The following is a 23,780-nucleotide window of genomic DNA, read 5'->3' on the forward strand; positions in this document are numbered from 1 at the left end:
ATGGAACTAAAAAAATAATTACTACATTCTTCTGGAAGAAGAAAAGCTCAATACCATCAAAGAAATCAAAGAAAAAAAAAAGTAATACCAGATTTTAAACTATTATTACAAAGTGGTAATCATCAAAACATTCTGGTATTGGCTAATCAAAAGAGTCATGCATGGATAAGTGGAATAGATTAGGAAAAATTACAATGTGATTAATGATACAGTAATTTAGCATTTGATCCATGCTTTTGGGGTAACTCTTTTGTAAGATCTTTTTACAAATGTCTAAAGTTTTCTGATACCATATGACAAATGCTGGGAAAACTAGAAAGTAGTTCAGAAGAAACTAAAAATAGAGGAACATCTCACACAGTATACTAACTTGAAGTCAGTGTGGGTAAATAATTTAGGAATAGAGGATGATATATTAAGGAAATTAGGGATCATGTAAAAGATTAGCTGTCAGATTTAAGGATAAAGAAAGTTTATGATCAATTAAAAGAAAGAGAGGATTTATAGATAAATATCCCAAGAACACATGTGGACTACACATGTCTTTAACCTGAGGATTTTTCCATCACATTATTATTTTTCAAACTGTCTTTTGCATTGATTATATATAGTCTGCTTTGTACCATAATTATTATTCTATCTCTGTCTGTCTCTTTCTCTGTCTCTCTTGCCATCATTACATATAATTTTATCTTAAATGTTGGTGAATTTGATAATGTACAAGATAGTGCATGCCAGTCATAAGAGATGGGGAAAGAAGTCCCTAATCTTATTTAACTCACAATTTAATGGGAGAGATAGTATTTAAGCAAGTATTTGCAAAGAGAATACACATATAAACACACACATCTCTATTTGTGTATATATATTGTATATATATTTGTGTATATGTGTACATATATATGTATGTGTGTATACATGTAATGATATGCACACATATAATAGATACAAGAAACATGTGTCTGCACATATATCCATACATGTATACACATACTACACACTTGCATATCTCCTATCCTCTCTCAAAATATGTATGTGTATGTATATAAATATATGTGTGTATATGAATGTATATATGTGTGTATGTATGTACACATAAAGTAAGAGAGAAGGAATGAGAATAGGGAATGAGGTAATAAAATTATCCCTTTTTGATATGATGGTATGATATTATACTTGATAAATACTAAAGTCTAAATTAAAAAATTACCTGAAACAATAATTTTAGCCAAGTAGCAGTATATAAAGTAAATCCACATAAATTACCAGAAAGCCTATATGTCACAAAGAAAACCCTACAAGAAGAGAGGGTAAGAGATAACCCATTTAAAATAATTCTATACAGTACAAAATACCTCACAGAATACCTTTCAAAATAAATCCAGGAACTATATAAACAAAATTATATTCAAAAAACCTTTTATGCAAATAAAATCAGATTTAAATGACTAAAGAGATATTATTCTTCATAATAAGGTAGGCAGGGCCAATATAATGAAAATGGTAATTTTACTTAAACCAATTTAAATAGTTCATGCCATTTGAATTAAACCACCAAAAATAATTTTACTGAATTAGGGGGAGGAAATCATTCAATTTGAAAAAGAAAAAGTCAAAAATTTATAGAAAGTAAGACCTTAGCTGATACCTGAAGGAGACCAAGGGAAGCCAAGAAGAAGAATGAGGAGAAACAGAGTTCTAGGAATAAAAAAATGAAGTAAAGATAAAAACAAAGATTAAAAAAGGAAAATGTTTCTAGTTCTACAGAGGGTCCTGCTACAACATGTATGCAGTTAATATGGAAAGCTGTGATTGAGGGAGGTAGCAAAGGTAATTTCCAAAGACCTTAAGAATCTGTGAAGAAGGTAAAATAACTGAAAGGTTTGGCAGAGAAGACTGTTGAGTCTTTGAATGGAGCTTGGAAAGATGGATATAAGAGAAGCATTTATGGAGGAAGTAGCATCTGAGTTAACCTTGAAAATCATAATGGTTCTGAAAGGTAGAAGTAAGAAGAAATAGCATTCTTTTTTTTTTTTTTTTTTTTTTTTTGCTTTTTTTTTAATCCCTTCTCTCTGGCATGATGCTTTATACAGAATAAGTTTTTAATAAATATTGGTTGAATTGACCTGCACTGAATTGTTGGTTCTACATGTAAGATTGCTACATGGGAAAGCAGGGGAAATATGGAATTGTCTGGCACTTAATGTAGAATTTCTTCCCCATTCCTATATTGTGACAAGGGAAAGATATCATTAAAAGTTTATGGTAAGGACAGTATAAGAGTGATTTTGGAAACATTAGATTTCATTCTAACAGTAAAGAGAAATAAAATTATGAACTCTATGAACATTAATCTTATGTAGATTATTTCAATGATAATTTACTTCTTTGACCATTTTTAAGTATTATGATGAATATTACAGCTCTTAAAGATTTAGTAAGGGGTAATAATAAAAGAATAGTAGAAGAAATGATGTTATAGATAGGACTTTGGACTTGGAGTCGGGAAAATCTACATTCAAATTTGGCTTGAGACAATAGCTATATGATTCTAGTTTAGTCACTTAACTTCTTGCTTCACTCATCTGTAAAATAGAACATTAGACTCAATGGCCTATAATGCCCATCCAACTTTCAGTATATGATTCATGTATATAATAATTGATTTTAATAGTTTCCATTAAATTAGCTTAAATAGTTCTTAATATTTTGGGGAAATAAATTGTAAGCAGAATTTTTAATTCTATATGGAAAATACTATTTATTCAGCAGCTTTATTTCCACTTCTTAAATATGTATAAGGTAGGTAAAAAAAAGTTTCTTCCTTTTTTTATAGGTCAACAGTGAAAATGCCATTCCATTTTTCTGCTTAGCTGTAAAGTGTTAGATATTGAAATAACAGATATGGTATTTTTTTTTAAAGAAGAACTAACTAGTAATATTTGCTCTTTTAAATCAATATAGATCTCTTCCAGGGCACCAAATTAGTCCATTTTAGATCTAAATTTTGAAAAAAAATTTCTCTCACGTGGTCTATTTATTTGAAATTATCAGTGGGTTCTGTCAAAGACAATCTTTTTATTTAAATTATAACACTTCTGAAAAGACAAAAAGAGTCATGTATAAAATTAGGCATTACATTTTAAAAATTGAAATAAAATATTCTAAGGAAATTTATTTGACAGAACTTGAGTTTCAAATAACAATTAAAAATATGAATGCATAATATTTGGCAGTCTTTTAAAAAATGTTTTTTTCTCTCTCTTTGAATGATGGCAAATGGAACTATTATTTCATTGCTTAAGAATGGGAAAAAATTTCCAAAAAAAACAGATTTGTAATTCTTCAGTAAGTAAACTTAATGCATTTTTAAGCTGTTGATTAAGTGACTTGTCAAAAGTCTCATATATTAATATGAGATATATATATAATGCATATATAATATGCGGGACTTGACTGCACTTTGGGAGTTTAACAATGGCCTACATTCCAATACACTATCCTATTATTACAAAGCTAAATTAGGTCATAAATTGTATCAACCAATCTCAACTTAATCCATAAACTTTATTCTATTAAAATGTTTTTCCCAAAGTGTGGTATTCAATGTGTTATGGCCAATTCTGCTGTGAATATGTATACCTTTCACTGACTATAATTTGGTTTTAAGGCTACTAACAGCTTAAATGATGGAACATTTTAATATCTGTCTTTTGTATGATTCATTGACCACTAATTTCTGCAATTCATGCTCATGTATTTCACCCCCTTCATTAAGCTAAATTTGACTTGTAATCAACTTAAGCTCTTTACTGCCAGGGTTGAGTGGATTCTAAATCTGACCAGAGAAGTACTCTCTGGTGTGAGACAATTTTAAGCTTACTACACTAACTTTGATTAACCTTCATGGAATCTCTTTGGTTGAGTGTATTGATTTTAAGGTTTTTCTTCTTGACCTTTAAGAGTCTCTATAGTATGTTTCTCTTGTATCATGAAGATTTAGATTTAACTGGAACTCCATGTTGATGCCTTTGATCATAGCCTTTGGTTAGATATTTTCACAGCTTGTGTGAAATTACAGAAAGGGATACAGCTTTTGAAATACCAATCTATGTTTCTCTTTTTGGTATATACTTGATGTATCTGTATCAGCATGGGACTATTATTTTATTAATATGTCAAACTTTTAGTGGAAATCTTTGACATAGCTCTCTTTATTCAGAAGCAAGTTTATTTATATGGAATAACTTTTAAAGTATTTTCTTCCATTGATATCATAACTTTAGAGAAATTTTCAGAAATAAAACCTTAATTTGTTGTATTCATCTCCAGATAATTTTCTAATTCATGGTTGGCAGTTAGTCATTGCTGACTTGAGTGACCTTGATCATAATATTGTAACAATTTAAGTATGTGGATGAGTAACCAGTGATGTGAGAGAAACAAATGTCTTTTCACTAAAATATTCTTTGTGATAAACAGAAGGAAGAAAAATAAACATTGTGATTCTGTATATATCATCCTGAGTAATGTGTTTAAAAATACTTCAATTTTAAAAGAATATCATTTCTAATAAAATCTTTCAAGTTTTGTATGATTTAAGTTTGGCCTTGACCTACAATTTAGAAATCTAATGCATATCACAACATAAATGAGTATACACAAGTCAACACACATGTGAAAAATAAAATATTTAAATGCTGTCTAGCTATTCATATTTGAAGGAAAAAATAAACTACTTCAATTTTATCAGTCAACTCTTCCCCATCTGTCAAGTGAGGAGATTGGAAGAAATAATTGACAACATATCTTCCAGCTTAAAAATTCTATGCCATGGTAATCCTACTATTAAAAAATTGTTAGATTAAAATGTATCAGTTTTTCGTTACAAAATAGAGAAACACACAGGCATTAAATAGGTTTATCCTGAGAACTTTTTTTTTTTTTACTTTTTATTTAAAAATAAAAAATGAAGCACTAAAAATTTCAGAAAATTTTGTTGGTGTATAGAATCAGTCCTGAAAAACTAAGTTCTCCATTTCTTCCCTCAATGATATAAATACTTAAAATCTCCATTACATTTTGCCTACTAAAGCAATAATAAAGTTTTAAATCTATAGGACTCATTTTCATAAATTCACTTTATTACAACCTTGTAAGAGTGTGAAATTTTTAAAGAACAAAAATTTGGTGAGAATTTAGGAATCAGTAAGACATCCCAAAATTAGGGAACTGTAGATCTTTATGCTTCCAGAAGCATAGTGATAATTATGCTGTGTACAAGAAGTATAAGAGTAAAAGTAATTATCTCCTCTAGTGGCCTGAATATTCTCATGTCATTGTTACTAAGGACTAATTTTGAGCACCAGAGAAAATAAAAACTTCTGCTAACCATCTGTGTTATTCGCAAAGGATTACAGCAGCTTATATTTAGCCAATACAATATACATGAAGAGGTGGTCACAAAATCTTTCATATTGCCAACTTATCATACAATTCTTCCATTTAAGATCCCTCCCCTATTTCATTGTAGCATTTGTAGCATTATAGCATTGCAGGTCACTTTCTTTGGAACACAAATTTTCGGCAGATTTTAATTATCTTAAAAGCCTTTTAAATAGAGGGCCATGCATATTTGGGTATGTGTTTGCCACCCCAAAAAATATCACTGGAGTGTAATATAAAGAAACATTACCAAGGACTTAGCCACTAGTACAAAGGAAGTTTATGGGGTTGTTTTTTGTTTTGTTTTGTTTTTGTTTTTTTTTTGGTAGCAACACATTAAGCTATGTACTAAAGGATGGAGAGTTTGAGGGAGACAATATCTAGTCTAACAAAATAATAGATTCTTGAAGTGAAGTTAATTTGGAAAGTATGGAATTACATGCATATCAGTTCTATAGTTTGAACTTTTCTATGGTCTGAGACCAAACCTTATTTTACTTGGAGGCTTAGGATGTAGGAGCTTTGACATTTTTTTTTCTGAGTGTGTGTTTTGATCTTTCTTGTCACCATAGTAACTTTCTATGATAAAATTTTTTTCTGCTTGTTTGCTCATTTCCCCAACCTGTTACTTGGCTTTTAATTCTTTGTTAAAGTAGAACTCTGTTTTCAGGGTGGAGAGTATAATGGCCCAAGGGTTAGGGGTTTTGTGCAATTGTTTTTAAGAGATCTTTTCAAGGACCTGACCAAAAGCAATGAATTTTCTGCCCTAGAACTGAAAGGAAGACCCCCCTGCTCCATTGTGGCTATAAATTCTAATGTTCTAAAGCCACAGAGACCTTCCTTAGTGGTAGTAAAGAGATGCCCTGTGGGATATAATTTCTGTTCCAATCCCTTATTTTCACTGTGTGTATGTGTGTGTGTTTCAAGTGTGTTTCTTGAAAAAAATATATTGTTGGATTCAGCTCTCTAATCCATTCTGCTATTTACTTCTGTGGGTGAATTCATCCCACAGAATAAATGTTCTGTTCATAGTTATGTTTACTAACTATTAATTTCCCTTGTGTTCATTTTTCTCTATTTTTATCCTGCCCTTTCTCTAAATTATGTTTTGATTCTGATCTCTCTTCTTTCATCTGCTCACTCTTTTATTATATCCTTTTTTATTCCCTTCTTCTACTTCCATGTTGAATAATATAGATTTCTACCATCAATTTAGTCTAGAAGCTCTTCTTCATGTGCCTCTTTCATATGAAATAATTTCTACCCTTTCTTCCTCTCTTTTCCCCCTTTTTCCAGGGTGAAGTCTCTTTTTCTGTCTATCATCCAAACATAATTTACTCTTTTCTTTATCCTCTTTCTATGTAGAATCCCTCTAACTGTCCTAATAATAATAAATTTCTTTAAAAACACATGTATCATCTTCCAATATAGAAAGGCAAATAGTTTAAGCTTATTGGGTTTCTTATGATTTCTCTTTCATAGTTACCTTTTTCTGTTTCTCTTGAGTCTTATATTTGAAAGTTAAATTTCTAATTTATCTCCCATCTTTTCATCAAAAGACTTCTATTTCATTAAATAGCTTTTTTTTTTATTCTGGAAGGATTATACTCAATTATGCTGGAAAGGTTATTCTTCATTGTAATGGTAACTCTTTTTGGCTTTTGGAATATCATATTTTAAATGTTTTCCTTTAACCTTGTAGTGGTTAAATCTTTTGTGATCCTGACTGTGACTCTAGGTTATTTGAAAGTTTTCTTTTGAATTATTTTCTCTTTGACCTCATAGCTCTGGAATTTGATTATAATATTCCTGGCAGTTTACATTTTGGGGCTCCTTTTCATTTCTATTTATCCTCCAGATTTAGTATATTAGGGCAGTTTTCCCTGAAATTTTCTTGAAATATGATGTATAGGCTCTTTCTTTGATCATGGCTTTCAGGTAATCCAATAATTATTTAAATAATCTTAATCTAATTTTAGGGTTTTTTATTCCAATGAGATATTTCACATTTTCTCCCTCCCCCATTTTTTTACTCTTGATTTTGTTTTATGGTTTCTTGATGCTCCATGGTGTCACTGATTTCCACTTGCCCAATTTTAATTTTCTAGGAATTATTTTCTTCAGTAAGCTTTTGTACCTCTTTCCATTAGACCAATTTTCTTTTTTAAGATTTTGGTTTTAACATCATTTTTGTGCTTTTTTTTTTAACCAAACTATTAATTGCTTTTTTATAATTTTCTTCTTTTTCTTCCATTGCTTTACTTAGTTTTTTGTCTACAACTCTTATTTGATGTTTTAAAAATATTTTTAGAGTTTACAGGAATTCTTTTCAGGCTTGTGTCTAATTCACTTTTTTTCCTCTTTGAGGCCTTGCTTATAGTTCACAAAACAACTTGTTTTATGAGTTTATGTCATTGGTAGATTTTTATTTTCAATTTAATTTCTTTTCTTTGTTTTTAATTACCCTATTTCTTGATTTGGAATTTTGTTAATGTTGTGCTCTGTTCTTGGTACTGAACTTGGTACTGAAAAGCATTGAGCTTTCTCACCCTGCTGTTTTTACAGCTAGTTCTGGGGGTCAGTGCTTCCCAGATAGTGAGACCTGGGGAATTATATAATCACTGTTCTCTCAGTCCACACTCTGATCCTTACTCAGGAAGGACTCTTATTATTTTGTGATTACAATAGATAATACTCTTGAAGGCACCTACTCCTTTGGGACTGAAAGCACTAAACTTCCTCAGAGTTCCTCATCTATAGGGCCAGAAATGATACTCTGCCTTCAGCTTCTACTTCTTCTTGACTGAAAGTACTCCTTTTTGCCCTTGAATTATAACCCAAATCTGGCTACAGGAATTGGTGTAGACAAATAGCATTTGGTCGTTCGTCAAATGCTAGAACAATATAATTTCTTTCTTAACAGCTGACAATTCCCTCTTATTGCCTCTGTCTTGAGAGCTCTTGAAGCTTCTGTTGCTTCTATCACTACCACTTAATTCCACCATTAGTACTTTAGTACCGGTTCTAGTCTCTTCCTCCATATCATAAATCTCTCTTTCTCTCTTTCTGTCATCCTAAGCTGTTTTGGGCTGTAAGAAGGTCTCACTCTGATCTTTTATTGGCTCTGAAACTAGACACATTATTTTAAAGTTGTTTGAAGAGGAATGTTAGGAGAGTTTGGCTGAATGTTTCTTTACTCTGCCATCTTGGCTCTACCTCTAGAAGTAAGGAACTCTTTTGCTCCTTTTTTGAAAATAAATTATTTTCATCCAAAAATAGAAAGTTTCTTTGTTTGGGGGTCATATAAGGATTTATTTCACCCCTTATTTTGGTGATGGTTGGGGAAAGGAATCCAAAAAATGTGGTTTTATTGGTAGAGGGGACTTCCAATGGGGAAACTTTCTGGGAAATTTATCCAAGTTTTAGTCTCAAGAGAGTTGTCTAAATCTGTAAGACATTAGATGACTTTTTCTGGGTCACATAGTCAGACTTTTTCCAAAGCAGAATTTCAATCAATATCTTCCTGAGTCTACTACATCAAAAGCCATGCAATTTTTTAAGTTAAAAAATTATATTGTGGTAGAAAATAGTTATTTTTCATAGAAAGTTGGTTACCTCATTCTCAACATGCCATATTAATTAAAGAGAAGTTTGATACATAATTCTCAACTCAAGATAAAAAAAGTGAGTCATAGATTGTCTAGGATATTTCTTTAAATAATAAACTAACATCCCTGAAAGCCACAGAAGTTTTTATAAAGTCAAAGAATAACAATTTCAATCTAAGAAGAATTTTATTAATATTGGGACTTACCTTTCACCTTGCAATTGAAAAAAATCAGGCCTAGGTAGATTACAAGATGTGAGCAAGATAATACCCTTAATTTGAAGCATTGTTAGCCCTAGAATCTAGTTTCTTTGTTTTATTAGAGTGGATTTCTCAGAACAATGCCTCCCTGATTACATTACTTGCTAATTAAAAAAAAAAAAAAACTCTTAAACAACTCAGAACTTGAACATCCAGGGCTTGATTATATTATTAATATTCCTTACCCAGAACACTTATAATGCTGGAGGGTAGAGTAGATGGAGTAGTGGACATAGAGTCAGAAAAATCTGAATTCAAATTCTGCCTCAGATACTTATTAGCTTTGTAACTAGAAATAGGTTACTAAACTCTCTTAGCCTGTTTCCTCATCTATAAAAAGGGAATAATAAGGGTTTCTACCTCAAAGGCTTGTGAGAATCACACATATACCTTTATAATTATATTTTTTTTTGAAATTTTTAATGATGCTATATAAATGCTGAAAATAATTGGGTTTTTTGGGTATAAAAATTAAATTCATTTTACAGTTTTCAATAAAAAAAAGTTGTTGATATATCCAAATGTTGGGAGAGGATCCATTTTAATAATACTAAAAATAATGATTTCAAGAATGTTAAAAAACAAAACAAAACAAAAAACTATACATAACATAACCACAATAACACAATAACAACAAAAGAACTAAATGTTCTCAACTATTTTATAATATGGAAATATCTGGAAATTAAAGTAATGGTACTTTTATTTAGGCCTTGAAAGTCATGAGGAAATTCACTTTTCCTGGAAACATGCTATACTACTATGCTACAATTCTGCAGATTACTGCAACATTACTGTAAGAATAGAATGATATTTCATTAGTATACTCTTAACCTAGTCTGAGTTCAGAAAGAAAAATAGTTAAAATCTGATATTTTATAATTATCCAATAAGCAGTATTGTATAGTGGAAAGGGTATTTGATTTCGAGTGAAAAGATTCAAATTCAAATGCTGGCTTTCAATGACTATGAACACAACATGTTAATTTTCAGGGCCTCAATTTCCTCACATTTAAAATGAAAGAGGCATATCTAATGATCTTCTAAGCTTCCTTCCATATCTAAATTTATTTTTTTATCTTGAATAGAAACAAAAATGAAATATCACCTTAATTTGAATTATGGTGTTCAAGTCAGTTGCAGTGATTTTTCATTCTCTCCTTTCTGTTTCCCTTCCCTCTTTCTCTCTCTCTCTCTCTCTCTTCCCATCTCCATTTCCCTCTCTCTTTTCCATCTCTCACTCTCTCTGTGTCTCTTTTTGTAATCATTTGTGTATACATAGATATTTGTATATATAAATATATACACAAATATATACATATATTTATAAATTTAATTGAAATGATCCATTTTTCAACCACCTCTAAAGAACTGAAAAAACAAAACTCATCATTCATCCTCCCTAAATATCTCAGGATACCAGAGTCAACATTCCTCTTTCAGTAAAGACAGAAATTAGAATAAATGGATCCAAATATCTTCTGAAATAAATTACATTTATTTTCCCCTAAAAAGATATAGGTTGCTTGTAAGAATAAATTAATCAATAACTACATTTAAAATATTTTTGGAGAAGTTTCAGTGTTTACATATATAATCAAACAGAAAGAAAAGCAGTATATTCATATGGATTCTACTGACCACAAAAGACAGGCTGCACTCTTCCTCTGACAGAAATGTTCTTAGCTTCATTATAATATTTTATGAATATAATTGTGGAAGTCAATAAGCAATTAGAAGACATCCTAAAGTGCTCTTAAGTTTGCTCATTTCCCCTTGATGCAAAGCTCTCAGGAACAAATGTGCAAGCCAATCAACTTGGCCCTACCACTGGTCTCACGGTGAGAAAAGTTCTGATAGATGACTGTTAAACTCAAATGCTCAGACGCCAACTCACCGAGGTTTAATAATCACCATACATTGTTTCACCTTAAAATCTTCCACCAAGAGCAGTGAAATTTATAGAAAGAAAGTACTCCATTTAAAAAAAAATGGTTTTAAGTGTAATCGGAGCATTTGAATAGCCAACAAATATAGGAATATTTTTTTAAATGGGCTCTCCTATGAATAGTTAGAGATGAGGATTAACTGAATCCCAGACTATTATAGCCAGACACAGGAATAACTGTTTGTATATTCAGTGTTAGAAACTGATAACATTACTACAATATCTTTGCCAAGGTGAAGGAGAAGAAATCTAATCACATATCCCAGAAACAAAATCTCATTGGGTCAGGTGTAATATCTGACAAAGCACCTCATAACACTTTCTCTCCTGAAGAACTCCCCAAGGCTAACTGGGATGTGTAATTTTTACTCCAGCCTGAGAACAGATCACATAGAAGCACAGAAATATTGCTCAACCTTACAAACCCAGGAATGTAAGTATTATATGATTAACTGAAAAGATCAATGTGGAAAAGTTCCAAGTTCCATTCTTGTTTAACTTTTTCACCTCAGAGAATTCTAAACACAGACTCTCTGCCATGCATTTTCTTTGGTGAATGGCACCACAGAAAGGCAAATATTTTGAAAGACCAGCAGGCCTTAAATTTGCTCAATATATCCTGTGAGTTTTATCAGGAAGAGGGACAACTGACCCTTTGAAAAGTGTTTAAAGTGCTTTTAGAAGGAGGATTTAATTTGTGGGTTTAGAGCACTACAGGAAATAGAGTTCTGCCATGATGAAGGAAAAACAAAACCATGAGCTGCCTTTTATTCATTAAGAATTGGCACCCATATGTGCTAACATAAAGGACCATAGATTTTGACAAACCTCAGAAAGATGAATTTTATTCTTTACTTGGAAATTTAGTATGTGTCTTAGTACATGAAAAATTCCTCCCATTTTCCCATTCTTTAATGTGCTGACTTAAAGTAAGTTTACTGAATTTTCTGTTAGCACAGAAATGAGAACTGTCTATAAACATTTCATCCCATATGCTGATATTTAGTTAATGAAGGCATAATATTCTTTCAAAATTATTTTTTAAACAAGAGAAAAACGTATGATTCAAATGGCATTTGAGGGTTTTTGCACATGCAATGGGCTTTTCTGGAAAGGTGGGGATGGGGAGGATGCTACTCACCACATTACAGCCTGGGCAGTCAGGCCCATTCTCACAGGTCCTGCGGCGGGCTTGGATCCCACCTCCACACTGAGCAGTGCAACGTTCCCATGGACCCCAGCCTGTCCAAAACATGTGTGGGGGGCACAGCAAATGTTCATTACAGTATCTGTGACAGGGGAAACCAAGAAAAAAGGGAAACTGTTTAAATGCATCAGAAGGCCGCCAACCTCTTCTTTGTCCATCACTGGGCCAGATGTTTAACACATGGACATGCTCTACGTGTAGGAGCTTTTTAATCTTTGAAGTGGTTGCATGTTGAACGAGGCAGATGTAGCATTGGTCATGCTGTGTACAGACAGACAAGGTGATGCACAGTAGACAATGAAGAAAATGCTGAACTCACAATGCAGGATTGATCTTCCTATGCAGCCAAGTAAAAGGAAAAAAACAAACAACCTTCAAATACAGATACCTGAACATGGGGAATATCAAGAAAATGACTGTAGGGAATTTACTTTCTGAGTACACATATTTTTTTTTAAGTAGAAGAAGAATAGGAATAGAAATCTAGTCAAAACTCATTTAGAAAACACCTCTTACCCTGTGTTCAAATCACTGGCTTCATTTCACCTATTATAATAATCTATAATAGCATACTCCTTTAAGCGTACTCCTTATTTTAGTATTATATTTTTAACTTCCTTCATTGTACTAATATATTTTGATTATATTACATTTAACCTATGTCACCTTTAATCTAATTTAGATTTCTCACAAGGATGTCAAACTAAATCTGAAAGACAGATATAGCTAAGAAAAGCTCTGCTCTAGGGCTAAAATTTCTCTTTTAATTATCTAAATACAATGATGAGCTAAGCTTTCAGATTTTTTTCTCTCAAGATGATTGTGCTGATGCTGATGGTGGTGATGATGATGATGATGATGATGATGAAAACTGACTTTTATTAGAATTTATGTCCTTGCACGTGTCTCAAAACAACCTTTTAAAGTAGCACTTTTAAGTATCATTATCTTGATTTTGCAAATGAGGAAAAGGAGGTTCAGAGAAGGAAGGAAGTGACTTGTTCTTGGCCACACAGCCAATAAGTGTTAGAAATAGGATTTGAAATCAGATGTTTCTGATGCTATGTTCAGCACTCTAATCACATTAGATGTTGCTCCCTATTATTATTTTATTCAGTGTCTGATAGAGCCTTTGAGTTTCCCCCTATTCAAAACTATTATTTTTTTTCAAAATTTCACTATTAAGCCTGGAATTTCCATCTTTCAAAGTCCACTTGTCAATGTTCACAAACATAAAATATGGTCTTTTATAATTTATTGATCATAGTTTGAAACCTGTTTTATATAAAACTGGAGGCAGTATAACACTGTAGAAAGATTTCTGGATCTGGTACCTTAAGACCTGCTTTGAAAAGCTGGCTCTGCTAAGAAATATATGACTTTGAATGGCATTGTCTTTCCTAGGCCTAGGATTTCTGAAGTGTAAAGTGAAGGGTCTACATCTAGCATCCTCTGAATCTCTAGGTGGCTTAAAAATGATGTGATATGAAATAGAATCAAATATTCCTAGAATGTTGAAAGAATTATTTAATTCTTACAGTATACCTGTGAAGAATAGGCTAGTCTATTAAGCAATACACAGAAGAGAAGACCTTTTTTCTCTATCCTTTGCTAATTCCCAGTCAAAAATATAGACATCGATTTTTACCTGTTCATAAAGCAGGAATTCACATCTTTGTCATCATCACTGATTCATTCAGCCCATCTAAGTACATAAGTGCTAATAGAGACTTTAGATACTACTTAGTTTATTTCCTTATTTTATGAATAAATTGAGGCTCAAAAAAACACAATCCAAGATCAATAGTCAATTAATAGAAGAGATGAGTTTTAAAACGAGAATTTCCCATTAGGCAATTGTTCTTTCTATTATATCAATGTCTAATAACACATGACATTTTAGCAAGGATTACATGGAAGAATTACACTATAAAATAATGAATGTGAAGAAGTTAGAAAAACTTGAGAGGATTCATATAAACTGATTTAGAGTGAAGTAAGCAGAAACATGGAAAGCAAAAAAATAATATTTTATTATGCAAGTAATGTAAAGGAAACTAATGCTGAAAAACTAAAGAACTCTGATTAGTGTTGTGACCTACTAACAATGAATTTAGGAGATTCATATCTCTTGCTTCTCATCAAAGAGAAGGTGAACAATGGGTTTAAAATGAGATATATGTTTTTAGATGTGACCAATGTGTTGATTTATTTGATTCAGCTGAGCTTATTTGTTTCACAGGAGGTTTTTTATAGAACAGGGGAAGGAGGCAAGAAATAATGTGACATACACACATATTCATAATATATATGTTTTATCTGTCTACCTATAGATGGATAAAACATATATACACTCACATATATTTTTATATGAAATCCTCCAAATTTTATGGGTATGTTTGTATATGTGTATCTATGGATTTTGTATATGAATGTATATATACATGCATGTATAACACTAAAATCCCTAATTAAAAAGACAAAGAAATGACCTAACTCTGTTTCTTGCTGAAATTGAAATTATCAAGTTTATGAAACACATAGACATATATCCAGTTCAATGTTATTAAAACTTAAAAGTTGATTAAGACTTCAGCATACAAATGAAGGAACTTTTGTTTGTAGAGATGAAAAATAAGACTGAGTTTGGGGTTAGAGTTAAGAAAAGAAAATGGCACTTTCATGTCTAGAATGTCAGATAGTTCCTTTCTGATAAATTCAGTAAGGCTACACAGAGGAGGAAGGAATTCAGGAACTACTAAAATTATGTAAAAGAAAGGATTTCATATGTGAGGAGACAGGATTGTTACTTGTGGTTTTTCTAGGTAGAGCTGCTCTGGGAAAGAGTGAAAGGAATTGGAAGACTGAACTGAAAAAAAAAACAAACAGAAATATTCTAGAAAAAGAGCAGCAGAGGTCTAAGGCAATCAAAAATAAAAACAACAAAAGAACCAAAATATTCTGGAAAAGGTTTTAAAATTATAGTAAGTAGCTCTTGGACTTGTTCCAAAAGATACAAAACATGAACTTCTTCAAGCTGCTTTCTCTACATAGGAAGTCTTCTAGTTTCACATTGCATTGAACATATATGCTTTATGCACTGATAACTATCTCAACCAGATGGTCTAAGAAATAGTTAGCCTGAAGTCATGATTGGTCTCTTTTTGTTCTTCTATTCCCCACTTTGCTTCTAAATTATATTTAAGTAGGAAGTCACTGTGACGTTTAGGGACATCCCTGAAGAAGATACAGCAAAGAGAACTTGAGCTAAAAATGATACGAACAGCTTGAGAAGATTAGCATTGAAATCAGACAACCCCATAAAGGGGAGATTGCAAGAGCCCAAATGAGAAGTGAATAGACCAGGGTAATAAAGACAAAAAAAGGATAGATTCATAGGTGGTACAGAAGACAGCACAAGACCTGGAGTCAGGAAGATCTGAGTTCAAATCTGTATTTGCCTTAGTTCCTAATCTATAAAATTAGGACACACTGGAGAAAGAAATAGGCAGTGTTTTTTTGCCAAGAAAACTCCATGGAAAAAATTCAAGGGTTCACATAGAGTAAAACATAACTGAATGATAAAAACAGATCAAATTATTGGTTTTTTTTTTTCAAAAAGAAGATTCTGTGTGTGGAATCAAAGTTCAAAAATAAGGTAACATTTTCTCCAAGTTGCTTAGCTTGAGGTATTAGGTAGTAGATAATACCAAGAGGCACTCTGATAACAAAGATGGGCATAAGGGGAAAAATCAGTTTTTGTCATGCACAAATTATATTGATACTTGAAAATTCAATAGAAAATGAAGATTATCAGGAAGACTAAAGTGGAATCTTAAAAGTTCATCATAGAACCTAACTTTAAATCCTGACTCTTATTTAATACCAAAAACCTTGAAAAAGTTGATTTTAGCCTTTTTCACTCAGTTCTCTCATCTGCAAAAAAAAAAAAAAAGGGAGGGAGGATGTCAGAGAGGAGTTAAGTTGAAATCCAAATCCCCTGCAGCACTAGATGTGTGGTCCTATGACTGAATAGAAGAGAAAGCATTGGGGCCACAGAATTTCCAATATCTTAGAATGTAATCAAAAATTAGGAACCAAGAATGTATGCTTAAAAGTCTCCTAATAATAAAAATGGAATGGATTTTTGGACTCTCAAATAGTTTTTGCTGTATCAGATTTTATTTTCAAAATGTTATTATATCATATCCCTGTAAGTAAGCAGGGACAAAAAACTAGGGCTTTCAAAATATAAAAAGTTGAGACATTGTAGAAACATAATCACAAATTTCACTTCCAAAAAAATGCCATGAAGAGAAGAAAATCTCTCCACCAAATGCCTACATAATCTGCTTAACTTTTAATAAAATAAAATCGTTGCTAGAACTGAGTTTGCATTTTCTCTGAAGGAAAATAAATAATGGTACACAAGAGCTGCCTTACATTTGCCTACCCCAGCCAAGCTCTGAAAACACCAGGTATGTTTTCATAGTTAAAGATCTATGGCAAGAGTGAACCCATGAATGGCACTGGAGCCCAGAGTTTTCAGGCAAGTTTTATTAAGGCCTCTATTTTGACTGCATTTCAAGAAATCGGTAACTATTTTCTCCCCTTTGCTCTTGCTTCCTTTTAATTTCTTGTTTCTCATGCCTTAGAGTGTCTATTCCAATAGTAATTCTGCGAAACAAGCATTGTAAGGATCTGTGAAAGTACTGACCTCTGAACTCATCCTGTCTCGAGCAAGCAAGGTCAGAAAAGAAAAAGAAAATCATTGGACTAGCCCTTTGACCTTCTCTGTCTTATGTCTTCTTTCACATAGCCAAAAAGGAATTGCCACCCTGGGAGAAACTGATGACACATTGAGTTAACAATGCAAAAATACCTTAAAAGCACCCAAACTTAGTTCTATTATGGGAAACATTTCTCTCTGATCCTCTGACAACTAATACATGTTTTTTAAAAAAGTCTCCTCATGTTTTCAAATAGGTAGTGAGTCTTTAGAATATATTCTTAGATATTTAGATTATTAACTTTGGAAATTCTGACTATATTGGAATGAAATCACTTATTTTCCATTCATTATATGACTGATGAATCAAGAAGGGTCAAGAAAGCATTATTTTGCATGTCCCATACTCTATGATATATCAAAATGAACATTTTATTTGGTCTTTATAAATTTTTCTCATTGAGCATTTAGAAAGCAAAGTAGAAGCCCACTATTTTTCTACAAAGCTTATGTAATTTTTTTTTCACACAGAGACAAAAATGATTTTGCTAAGTCATAGATCTGTCTATTTCATTCTACTCCATGAATATATATATATATATATATATACACACATATGTATGTATGTATCATATATAAAATTAAATTTAAAAATCCTCTGGTGTTTAAAGCTTTTTTTTTTTTTTACAATATTTTTCCAGTGTTTTTATATTTTACTTCGATCCACCTATTCTATGATCTAAACTGATCTATATTTTTATTGTATGACACTAAATCTTTGTATTCACTGCTCTCTCAGGCCTTGAAGAACATTTTTCCCCCAGACCTTCATCACTTGGCTGCTCCAGCTTCCTCAAATCTCAGTTCAAATTCCTGCTTCTGTAGGAAGCTTATCCCATTATTCCTAGCTGCTAATAGATTCTTTTTTGAGATTTATTTTCACCTCTTAGTGTGTGTGTGTATATATATGTTCTATGTAACTAATTATTTATGTTCCTCCCTTCCTCATTTGAATATAAGTTCATTGAATTAGGCACTATTTTTGCCTTTCTTTGCATTTCCTAGAACTTAACATATTATAAGGAAAATACTAAGCACCTGTTAATTGCTTTCTGACTGACTGTCTACCTTGTATATTGTACTTTCAAAAGGAAGACTTCTCTCCTTGTCTCCACTCCCACCCTCACCAATATAAATTGTAATCCACCTTAAATCTATTTAATATTAAACTGAGTGAGAGCCAGCTATGTAACACATTGAATAGAGTGCCAGTCTTAGAGTTAGGAAAACCTGAATACAAATCCAGCCTTAGATATTTACTAGCTATGTGAGCCTGGGCAAGTCACTTAACCCCTTTTGCCTCAGTTTCCTCATCTGTAAAATGAGATGGAGAAGAAAACAACAAACTACTCTGGTGTCTCTGTCAAGAAAACCCCAATGGGATCAGGAAAAATTGCACCTGAATGAAATGACTGAAAAATAACAATAGACTGTATACACTCTTTGACCCAGAGATGCAATTGCTCGGTCCATGCAAGAAAATCAAAGATGCAAAAAAAAGTCTCATGTCCAGTAAAACATTTATAGCAATATTTTCTCTGTGTGTAATAACAAGAGTGAAACTAGGTGGATGCCTTTCAATTGCAGAATGATTAGACAAATTATATATAGGAATATTATCATAACATAAGAAAATAATTATGAAGAATTCAAAGACATATGGACAATCTTATGTGAGTTAATGCCAAAGACAATTGCAGAGATACACATATTACATAGTTATTTATCCATCTATCAGAAAGGCAAAGACTAAAACAAATAATGATAATAAATTAACCAAAATTAAGAGGAAACTTAGTGCCATATAAGTAGAGAAACCAATTTTATTTATGACCTAGATGGAAATGCCTCTTTTCCTTTCAGTGAAAACTTGGGGAGTCTATGAGTGTGGAATATACATAATTTCATATGGGACGTTGATGTGTTGATTGGTTTGGTTTGGTTTTCTTTGTTTTTTAAAAAAGGTTTTGCCATAAGAGATTTTGAAAATGACATATTCATGAATAAATCATATATATATATATATATTTGTTTGTTTCCTTTGTTAAAGAAGTCTAATGGGTGAAGGAATGTGCTACTATGCCTGGAAAGTGCCGTAAGCTAAGGGAAAAAACCTTGGTTTCCTTCATTTTTAACATTTTACCAAAGCACCATGGACAAATAACTTAATCTCTGTATGTCTCCATTTTCTATTTTGCAAATAAGGTGGTTATATTCGATAATTTTCAATATCATGAGAGTCTATGAGTTTCTTATTCAATAACCTTTGTTAGCCTAATCAATTTTTTGATGTTGACAAAGTTATTTCCTTTTATCACTCATTATATAGAGGATTTCAATCTGTCAGGCCTTACTTTGTTAAAGGTAAGGCAAATTAACATGCTTACAGCTCCACATTGCTCCAATTACAATAGACATCCAAATGCATTAGTAGTTACTCTGAGAGGACTAATTGACCTCATTTGGGGAAGCAGGTTACTTATTAAGAAAGCCATTTCTACTTACAACAGCATTAAAGATAAGCTTAAAAAACTGAATGATGCGAAAAGTGAAAACTACTACTAGTCCTTAAGATTATCAGATCAAAGAGAAATATATTTCTTTTTTGATACCTTATTTAAATTTTGGTAATCTATTCAAATAGAGGTCATCTCTTCCTTCTCCTTGCTTACTATTTGGTAACTACTATTACATACTTTTCATTGAAAAAACTCATGGAATACTTATCATGTTATTTTGGGGCAGAAAAAACTTTAATCAAAACAGAAGTGATATTTCAAAGTATACACATAATTAAACAGATTTTCATTGCATCCATAAAAGTGCCTTTTAAGGTTAACGAACATTTCAAAAGATAATTTGGCATACAGATGACACGATGGCTCATTATATTATGTGGCATTCATCAATATACCACACAGCATTTTTTTCTTCTTTATTTCAAAAGAAAGTTCTTCAAATAATAATCCTTACATTATTCTTGATAAAAGGAAGGTGCGAATTTAGTCACTCACAAGTTTTTGGAATGCATAGTGTTTAGAAATACACAAAATGATTTTGTAAGTAGTTCAGCTCTCTGAACACAGTGCTTTAGTTCTCTGGAACTGGGAATAGAGAGATGGGCCATGACAAGTTTGAACCTTGATTTACCTTCTCACTTTTCTCCATTCCTAGAATTGGTTATCTCTTTACTAACAACATCTCACTTTGTATGGCAAAAGCCACAGAGGTAAATGGTGCATATACAGACAGATCTAGAAGCTATTATTTCCAATCCCCAAAATCATCATTTTAATTTATGCCGATCCAGGGGGAAAATCATTTAGTGGTCTTTGTAATCTCATTACCCTTTCTGACTGCCCCTTTCACAGATGGCTTGTCAAGCAGAGCTGAATTTTCCTGAAATCTTTCAGGGGCATTGCTCTTTGCTATTCATCTTCTTAACAATGCTCATTTATTCCTAAAATTTCCATATTCTTCCTGTTAATCTGAAACGCAAATTGGATTTTCTCCTGGTCATAAAGAATGGAAACTCTGTAACAAAAGGAAATTTAAAAAAATAAAAGTAATCATGCTTTCTTACTTTGCTCTGAAATCTTTCCCTAATGCTAATCTTGATTCTGTCTCTATCTGCCTGTTTGTCTGTCTCTCTGTGTATTTATGTCTCTCTCTTCTGTGTCTGTCTGTCTGTCTGACACTGATATTCACTCATTCATATTTCATGTCTGGTCTCAGCCTAGAAATGTTAATAAAAAAGTTATTTCAGTTACCTTAGCACAAGGTAAAGAGAGTTTTTTCCTAAGATGAACCATACTAAACAGTTTTCCCAGAATTTTATAATTTTAAATATTAGGAACAAGCAACCTTAAATAGAATATCCCTATTTCCATTCAATATTTGATAGTAAAAAGGCAGCATCATTTGGGGATACTGCTTAATAATAGTAAACAATAACATTAATACATCATTCAACTTTTTTAAAAAGAGGAATATATCCTTTATGACAGTGGAAAAAATTTGTAAACAATTAAGGGTGAGTTAGTTTTCTTCTATAAAGAAAGCATTTGTAGTCTGTGAAATAACAAAAAAAATTGTTCACCTTATGGACTAATTGCATAGGAGTATATGTATTTTGTCAGCACTGTGGTTCTCACAGAGGTGATTTATTTTAACTTTTATTCACAAACTGTATTTTAATAATTTCTTTGTATGAGCCAGTTTTACTAGGAAGAAATATGTTTGTCTTGTGGAACAATCTTTTAAAATAACTTAAAAGGTTTAATCATTTATAAGAAGAATGTAATTGATTTGCTGGAAGTTTTATCCTTTACCCATAAACAACCATACCTTGGAAACACAGTATGTATAGCAAAGATAGACATATGAAAGTAGAACCTAATGTCTAACTTTATATAAAACAATAAACTATGAAAGAAAAGATTTGAGCCACAGTACAGGCTCAACTGGCTAAAAGATTAAAATGCACATTAAAATTTTTTGCCAATTTCAATTATTATGCACCACCACCATGTTGCTGAAATGGTTTATGTTTTTATACTATAAACAAAGCCTTAGAAATATCCCATATGTTCTACAGCTGCTTATGTTTATTTAAATAGGAAAAAAAAAAAAAAACTTGAACTGAGTTTACCAATAAGATTGAGCTGTGTGACCTTGTTTATGCCTTATTCTGGATTTTGGGTTTTGAGTCAGAAAAAAATTACATTTCAAATAAACAACAATCAATTTTTTAAATGAAATCAATTTTCCAAGTCTTCAGGGAAAACAAGAAGAATGATTTCAATACAATTGACTGCTTCTGAATCAGCTAGTTGGTAAATCAGCTCAGTAAAGATTTCTAACAATCACTCCATTTTCCCACATGCAACATCAGTAAAAACTGAAGGATATCAGAAAAAGAAGAGGATCCAACTTGAACTGAAGGGGACACTATAGCTAGGTGTAAAATACAACTGTAACTAAAATTGAGGGATAACTACATCACACTGGCATGACATCAAGCATGAGAGATGGAAGTTCTGAAGAGAAGGATCCACATACCTTTCCTCACGGTTCTGTCCCACACACACTCGGCCTCCGTGGCGAGGGGTAGGATTGCTGCAGGAACGCTGACGGACTTGGAAACCAATGCCACAAGTTGTACTACAGGGTGACCAAGAAGTCCACGGAGTCCAGCCTCCATTTCTATTGGGAAAGAAAATAATACATAGCAGTTTGTGAAAAGTGGCACCAAATACAACCCTATTGATCAAAAATTAAAATAAATATCTACTTATAAACATTTAATTATGTGTGTGTGTGTGTGGGGGGGGGGCTAAATATACAGTCACAAGGATAATGTGGATGGTACAGACAGTGAAATATGCCTTCCAGACTATCCTATCTGAATCAGTTATTTTACCTTCAACATGGGAAATTTTATTGATAGAATATATATACTTTAAAAGTTATAAACATTTTAATAGTGATCTTCATTCAGATAACACTAAAATATTCATTTGCCAAATCTGAGGATTGAATACAGGACACTGATATTTCATTTTAAAAGGATACAGATCTCTGGATATGGATTCCTATATCATTTTGTTTTCATTCTGTTATTTAAGAATTGTCTACTCAATCATCAGCATGGTTCAAGAGAAAGAGCAACAAATTGGATCTAGTTTGGAACCAAGCTCTGTCATTTTCTGCCGATGTGATCTTGGACAAGTTGCTTAAACTTATCAGAGTTTCACAACCTTCATATGGAGAGAAAAAGAGGCTCTAAGTTTCTTTCTAAATTTAAATCTATCAACTTTTTTGATATATGCATATGCATACAAATATAAAAGACATATATAGATATCTGGCTAGTTCTATAGAGGGAATTCCTGAAAAGAGAACTTCAGGCAGCTGGGAAATGTGAACTGAGCACTGTGGAATAAAGTGATGTTCCTATAGCAAAAAGCTAGTATATGTCAGAGATAGGAATGAAAATGAGACTGGTCTGGCAGACATCAGAACTCTATCTATTCTATTATACTGTTTCTTCAAATTGATTCCTGAAACCCTTCTAAATAACAGAAACATATATGTATTCATGTTCTATAAATATATTTGATAACATGGAATAGAAAAAAAAATTCTAATTCAGATGTTAGCCATCTGAGCTAACAATTGTGCTACTATACTTAAAAATTAATAAAAGTATAAAAAGTATGATCACAAAAAATGGGATGAACTGTGACTTTTGAGTCACAAAGATCTGGATTTGAGCCAGCTTTGTAAGTTTCTAGCTACCTTCAATATATCTCAGATACTCTGGATTTCCAGATAATCATTTAGCCTGACTAAAGTTTTTACAACTGTGAAAAAAGGGGAAATAATACTTATATACATCATATAGTTGTTGTATAAATCAAAATAGATGATGTATATTTAAAATATTAAAAATAAATGTATAATTTCAGATTATAAAAGATGCTTATTAATGTATATTAAATATTTCTAAAAGGATGAAGTA

At 31.9% G+C, this 23,780-nt stretch overlaps 1 protein-coding gene across 3 annotated transcripts in view; it reads right to left on the bottom strand.

Moving 5' to 3' along the window:
- The window catches only part of SEMA5A (semaphorin 5A), a 600,495-nt gene that overhangs the window by 84,519 nt on the left and 492,196 nt on the right, over window positions 1–23,780 (bottom strand). For 2 of the 3 annotated variants that reach the window (XM_031946119.1, XM_031946118.1), the window contains exons 15-17: window positions 22,319–22,462; window positions 12,788–12,805; window positions 12,403–12,550 (exon numbers count right to left, since the gene is read on the bottom strand). In XM_031946119.1, coding sequence (XP_031801979.1) covers window positions 12,403–12,550; window positions 12,788–12,805; window positions 22,319–22,462 — 310 coding nt within the window. The remainder of the gene's footprint in view (window positions 1–12,402; window positions 12,551–12,787; window positions 12,806–22,318; window positions 22,463–23,780) is intronic. The other variant, XM_031946120.1, reaches the window with a different exon arrangement.

This window comes from Sarcophilus harrisii, chromosome 1 (genome assembly GCF_902635505.1).
Source record: "Sarcophilus harrisii chromosome 1, mSarHar1.11, whole genome shotgun sequence".
Classification (NCBI taxonomy): Eukaryota; Metazoa; Chordata; class Mammalia; order Dasyuromorphia; family Dasyuridae; genus Sarcophilus; species Sarcophilus harrisii.